Below are 6,640 nucleotides of genomic sequence, written 5' to 3' on the forward strand. Positions count from 1 at the left end.
GAAAGGAAAGGAACAAAAAAACCTCAAACCAAACAAACCCCACATTTATCAGACATCCATATAATATTCTTGTGAAGAATCCCTATAAGTCTTCTTAAATCTCCCTTCTAACTCCATTAAAATATGATGTTCAGCAGGTCTGAGACAAGCAAACTCAGTTTGGGTTAACTGAGGAGCTGACTGTTTTCAAAACAGAATGCACAGGCAAAGTCATTTAAATGGACAGACTAAAGTCACCTGCTATACTATTAGGCATTACCATAGAGTTGCTTGCAGCATGGCTGCTCAGACTTCCTACCAAGAAATCAAGGGCAAAGACTACTGGGAAAAATATAAAAAAGAGGAAGAAGCTGATTTTGGTTAGCAGACATTTTATATCACCAGGTGCTTCTACATATTAAATCTGCAAGCACTACTAATTGCTAAACTTTCGTCTTATTTCTCAACATATTTTAGCTCACATTTTGCAGGAAAATCTACTTTTCTTTCAGGTAGGTTTGCGTCTATCAGACTATGAAACATACCACACTTCAAGCAAAATAGATTGCCATTCTGTTCTGTACAACAAAATTTATTGTCTTGATGAATTCCTGAAAATTTACGCTATACTTACAGATAAAGTCTAAGTACCTTTCAGAGAAGAATAAGAAAGGAATGATCAAATTTGAACAAGGTCAGCAAACAGCTGGTGCTCCAGGACACAATCAACCATCTATGGGCATGATTCTACAGACCTGATTCAAAAAATATTCCACTGCACATAGCAGGATATTTTCCCAAATTAAAGGCAAGTATCCCTTCAGAAAACAGTTTTAAAGATTATTAAAAAAACATTACATTATTGGGCTTATGCAGTATTTTCTTTCACTTGGAGTAGGTTCTGTGCATTTCTAAGCTAAAATATTTTAAAGATAGCTTTTGTTTTCAGATTTAAGGTGTAACATAAATTTAGCACCATAGATGGATGTAGATATTTCTCTGTGTGTTTTTCATCTCAGTTTTTAGAAAGTCAAGTGTGCGTTGTTGGGATTTTTTAGGAGTTCTAGTTTTTTTTTTCTGTTAAAGGAATTTTCCCCCACACTAAGATGACAAATCGCTGGGTACTTAAGAAAACAAAGAGCTACCCACTGACGGTGGGGTGCGCCTGGCTACTCTGTTTCACCTGGGTGTGGGGTCAGTTGGGTCTCGGCATCGAGAGAGAGAGAGAGGAAGCTGTTTTTCCTACGGTCGCTTTTCTTTCTGCTGGAAACAACACCGGGATCCCAAGCCCGCCTTCCAGGCCCCACTCGGAGCCGGGCCATGGCCACCCTGCCCCGCCGCTGCTACGAGCCTTCACTACGTTGTAGCCGTGCTTGCCCTGCCTGCCTAGACCTCCGGGGGGGGGTACCCCGTTTGGATACATCGCGTCTGCCACCCGGGATTTGTGCTCGTCCCTGCCGTTCCAGCCTTCCGTTCCCGAGGGTCCGGCCGGACACCGGGGCCAGCTGCCCTGGGGTTTGTGAAGCCTCTGTTCCATCCTTCCCCGGGACCCCAGGCCACCGGTGCCGCGTGCTCCCCGAGCTCGCTCCGGAGCGCCCCCTGCAGCCGCGGGGAAACCATCGCACCTGCCCTGCTCACCGGGAGCCCCCAGCGCCCCTGCCGGCTGCGACCGGAACTGCACCCAAGGGGAAAGGGCCCGACAGCCGAGAAGACTGGGACTGGGTTTGTGATTGTTTGCTGTTACTGCCATAGTTATTGTTGTTTGTTTGACTGGTTATATATATAATAGTAAAGAACTGTTATTCCTATTTCCCACATCTTTGCCTAAAAGCCTCCTTGATTTCAAAATTATAATGACTCGGAGGGAAGGGGGTTGCATCTGCCATTCCAAGGGAGGCTTCTGCCTTCCTTAGCAGACACCTGTCTTTCAAACCAAGACAGCATATATAAACATACTGTGCTTAAATTAAAAATCTATCCGATATCTAACATATTAAGGGTGGTACAATGGCCTTTCCTTCCAATAGTGTCCGTGAAAACAAAACTTCCCTTCATTTTCAAGATGAATGACAGACCCCTTTGGAGCTGCAGATTACTCCGAGCTCTAACATGAGTACTGCAGCCTACAGTGGCTCTCAGACAAAACCATAGAGTAGCACTGTTTAACAAAAAGGTATGCTTGTATTCTATACTGTCAGGCAGTGTTGAAAACTACATTAACCTTGATTAAGTCACGTGATTGCACAACTCCTTCCATGTAGTCTCATACAAAAAGGAGTTCTTTCCAATGATCAATTAAAAAAAATCAGAAACACGACTGAAGTTTTTTAAATGATTGATTTTTCTGATCCATAACAAACCTCGGAAAGAATGAAAATGTGTATCCAATTAGCTGGAAAAAAAGATGCAAATGTTGGAGTAACTACCTACTGTAAGCTTATGCATACAGCAGCCTGTGACTATTTGGTTATGTTGTGTTTTGTTTCCTATTTAAAGTTTCTTGGAAATACATAGAATAATTCAAATACTTACAGAAGTTGGGTTTCTTCAACTTTGTTCTTAGTGCCTCAAGCACCACTTATAGCAAGGTACACTGGAGAACAAGGCTTCCACATTGCAGCAGGTACGTTTATTTATTTTTACACAAATAAAGAAACCTCTTCATCAGTATTCCAATAGTTTATAGTGATACTCTGTCACCAGACACTTGCTTATTGAGTACAATAATATTAAACAGCTGCCCATCTTTGCTATCAATGCAAAGAAACTGGGTTCTGAGACAGAAATAGTATTTTTCATATATGTATGGACTGCAGAACAGGATCCCATTTGGCAGTCTTCAGTAGTGCAATACTTCTCTAACAGTAGTCTAAGGAGGAGACTGTGGTGTCCTTTCATATTAGAACTACAGCATAGAAGAAGGGTACTATGCAATTCTCAATTTCTCTTTTTTGCTAATTGCTACTGCTGAAAAAACATTCTTGCCCTTGAAAACTGTCATTTCTGCCTGTAGCCCAAGGTATCTCTAATTAGACATAGCAAAAACACCAATGTATCTACAAATAAGGTATTTTTCACCTCAAAACTTTGAAAACTCTCTCTTATACATTTCAATTTAACTGAAATGTCAAATTGTAATTTCTTAACTAAAAAGAAATACAACTGAAATTAGAACGAAGTACCTGCGTGAAGTACTAAGGCCTGAACAACAGGCCCTGAGCCAAAGTTGACCTCTAGATTAACCTTCCAACCAAATGTTATATATATGTATATGCTCATTAATGAAGTATTGTTATATGTGTCCATTTATTGGCAAAACATGTATTTACCTTTCCATATCTAGAAACCAGATAAGGCCACATCTGGCCTAATTAGGGGGGGTATAGGATCAAAGACAACTCCCTTGGTTCCTCCCTGAGCCCTGGCCAGGCTTTGGGAGAAAGCCAACAGGAGAATGAAATTAGAAGTTGTTAGCTTGTTTGTTTAACAGTATAAAAGCTGGGCTACTGTCACAGCAAAGTGGGGGAGCCTCATGGCCTGCAAGGTGGATGCACCGCAGGATTTCCCAGTTACTGGGCGTGGTTCTCCAGTCCTTCGCTGTGACAGCTTCCCCCAAAGTTGATGTTTTGGGGATTTGGACGATGGTAAAGTATTAGGGTAACTGGTGATGTATCTTAATCACTATAGGCAATCTTTTGTAGCAGTGATTATGTGCATTGCTTAGCTTATCCTTCTGTGATTCTTTGCAGTTTGGCATTATAGTAAATTACACTATTCCTTAAGTTGGTGTCTGTGTCCCTACCCACCAGCAAAACACTAGGACAGGACATGTGACAGTATTTTTAGACGTACTCTACAGCTTTGATCATTAAATTCCCCCTACCTTTAGCCCTACCTGTCTTGACAGCTTTCCTCTGTCACATTTCCTGATGACTGTAATTTCTATGGCATTAAATAAAACAAATCTGACATAAGGTTCCCCCCTCTTTTTAAATATTTTAGTGTATGCTAGTATCTGAAACAGCAGTGAAGATTACAGACCTAGAAGTTACTGATGCCTCTTTCCTAATAATTAGCCCTGCTATCCAGAGAAAATTCACAGCATGACATTTAGTCACTTGGAAATAAGACTGTTGCCCTACATCTGCTATAGAAAACAGCAGGTATGTCATAAAGCGTGCTATAACCTCAGAACTAAGTGATCCTACTAGCATAATCGCAGGTAACAGTCCCTAACAGGCAATGCAATCTTATTTCTCTCCAGGGATGAAATACATTCACTGAACTTCAGGAAGCATTAAGTGATTCTTTTTGCTTTCTGAATCAGCAGGAAACACAAAATACTTACTACAATGAAGCCTTTAGAAAAACTGACTCTGCAACCACAAATATGTAAACACTCAGCAATTCATAAAGTTAATTAATTACCTGAATTTCCCTTGCATGGTATACAATAATGAGCCCAAGCAAGATAATCGTGGAGAGGCTAATAAGGCATTTTAGAGCGAGGGAATACAGAGACTCCTGCAACAGAAAGACACCACTGTCCATCAGAGACCCATACACACGGAATCGTTCCCGCCCCGCCGGGCTCCCCAGCCCCAGTGCGAGCAGCGGAGCCCGAACTGGGAGGGGAGGGAGGATCGCCCCGCCTTAGTGTCGGGGACGTAGGGTGCCTCACGGCGGGGCCAGGGAAGGGGGACACCTCGCCTCACGGTTGCAGAGCCGCGGGGTGAGCATCTCATCTCAGGGCGGAGGACCAGTAGGCCCCACACGGCGGTGCCGGGGGGGGGGGAGGTCAGAGCGCCCCTCACCTCTCCTCGGGGCGAGGGACGCTTCAGGGCAGGACCGGGCGAGGGCTGAACGGTCCCGCCGCGCAAGGATTTGAACGGCTGACAGGAGAGTGCAGCTGGCTGCGGAGCCGCCTTCCCGTGAACCGGAACGGACACGGAGCCCACAGAGGGGGCGGGGCGGGGCGGGGCGGGGGTTGGGCTGCGTCGACCGCGCCAAGAGCGAGAGGAAGGCGGTCCGACGGCGTGGCAGGTACCTTCGTGTAGGCGCCCCAGGACAGCTCTGTCTCGATCACCATGACTACAATGCCGAACATGCCGAAGATGAGCGCGTAGTCGCTGAGGCGCTTGCGCTTCTCGAAGAGCGCCCGGCGATGCCCCAGCTTGTAGCCGATGTTCTGGTTCTTCTTCTTGCTGGACTTGCCCCCGCCGTTGTTCGTGCCACCGGAGCCGTAGGGCGCCAGGTTGTTGGAGTTGTTGTGCTCAGGCTTGGAGACCACTATCTCCGGAGCAGCGGCGAGCGGCGGCTGGAGCGGCTGAGACTCGGAGTTAAGCTCGTGCAGGTTCCTGCGGGATGAACTCAGGTCGCTGAGCGGCCGCATGATGCCGCCGTTGTACCTGCAGCTGCTCATGGCTATTTCGGCGAAGGGATTGCTCTCCCGACGCTGCTGGTAGTGGTGATGGCGGGTACTGCTGCTGCTGCCACTGCTGCTGCTGCCACTGCTGCTGGGACTAGCTGCTTGCTGCTGCTGCTGCAGGCTATGGCACTGCTGGTACTGGGGGTACTGGTGGGGCTGCCTGGACGAGCCGGCATGGCTGGAGGGGGTGAGCTCGCTGACGTTCAACTGGCTACTCTGCCGGGAGGAGGCGGAAGTGGAGAGCGGCCAGGAGTGAGTCCTGAGGGCACCCGAGAGAGGCGAAGAAGGGCAGAGCAGCGAGGGCAGGTTATCCCTCGCTGCTGCTACAGCGGCCCCATAGTAGGTGCAGTTGTTGCACTGGAGGCATAGGGTCTGCTGCTGCTGTGGCTGCTGGAGAAGGCTCTGCTTGTCCTGGCCGTGCTGCTGCTGCGAGTAGAAGCCCGTCTGGAACTGCAATGGTGTTTCCATGTCAGAGGCCTTAAAGCCGCAGGAGCACCAGGCGACGGTGGTGGTGGTGGTGGTGGTACACCCTGCGCAATGCGTTATGGTCGACAGGGGAGAGGCCTGCTGCCTCCACGAAGGGCCCATCCCGGCTTCCGTAGGATTCAGCCGATTGGTCGGGCGGACCAAAACAAGGCGCATCTCGTCGGGGGAGACCGGCTGCGGCGTGAGACGGCAGAGAGATTCCCCCATCCGCCCTGCCCCCTCCCGCGCGGGGATCCCGTCTGCTACCACTCCCGCAGGTAAGGGTTACCCCTCACTCCCCGCCCTGCCGCCAGTGTGCCCCACGCCACAGAAAGTCGGGGGGGCCCAAGGTGGGCGGGGAGAGCGCTCGCTGAGCTCGCATCCGGGATCGCCCTCTGGGAGGAAAGGCAGTCGCGGCGGGGCTTCCTGGCCCCGCCGCAGCCGCACACATCCGCGCCGTCTTTAGAACATAGGCACTACGCTGCGCTCCGGAGCTGTCCAGCGACGCCCCGTCGCTTTCCGGAGACGTGCAAAACAGCAGTGTCCTCGCTCCGGGGCCCTCGCCGCGGCCCCGGGGAGGAGGCGGTTCTCGGGGTCTGTCGCGGCCGACAGCCAGCACAGAGAAGAGCTGGGCCGGAGTGCGGCCTCAGGCCGTGCCCACAGGCCATCAGAGAGGTCATTAGGAGATCTCTCCTGAAATTCGGGAGAGCCCAAGGTCCACTGGCTTCCAGGGCCCGCAGGGCCCGGGGTGGCAGCAATTAGCTAATC

The 6,640-nt window shown here is 49.2% G+C and overlaps 1 protein-coding gene across 1 annotated transcript; it reads right to left on the minus strand.

The window, feature by feature from the left end:
• Nucleotides 1-2,789: 2,789 nt before the first annotated feature.
• LOC309585868 (small conductance calcium-activated potassium channel protein 2-like) lies at nucleotides 2,790-6,100 on the minus strand (the record flags this gene model as incomplete). Its single annotated transcript, XM_082303698.1, has 2 exons — nucleotides 2,790-4,503; nucleotides 5,027-6,100. The coding sequence occupies 2 exons, from the start codon at nucleotides 6,098-6,100 to the stop codon at nucleotides 4,396-4,398; spliced, it is 1,182 nt and encodes a 393-aa protein (XP_082159824.1). The 3' UTR covers nucleotides 2,790-4,395.
• Between the last annotated feature and the right edge of the window lie 540 nt (nucleotides 6,101-6,640).

This window comes from Coloeus monedula, assembly GCF_965178545.1.
Source record: "Coloeus monedula genome assembly, contig: HAP1_SCAFFOLD_782, whole genome shotgun sequence".
NCBI classification, from domain to species: domain Eukaryota; kingdom Metazoa; phylum Chordata; class Aves; order Passeriformes; family Corvidae; genus Coloeus; species Coloeus monedula.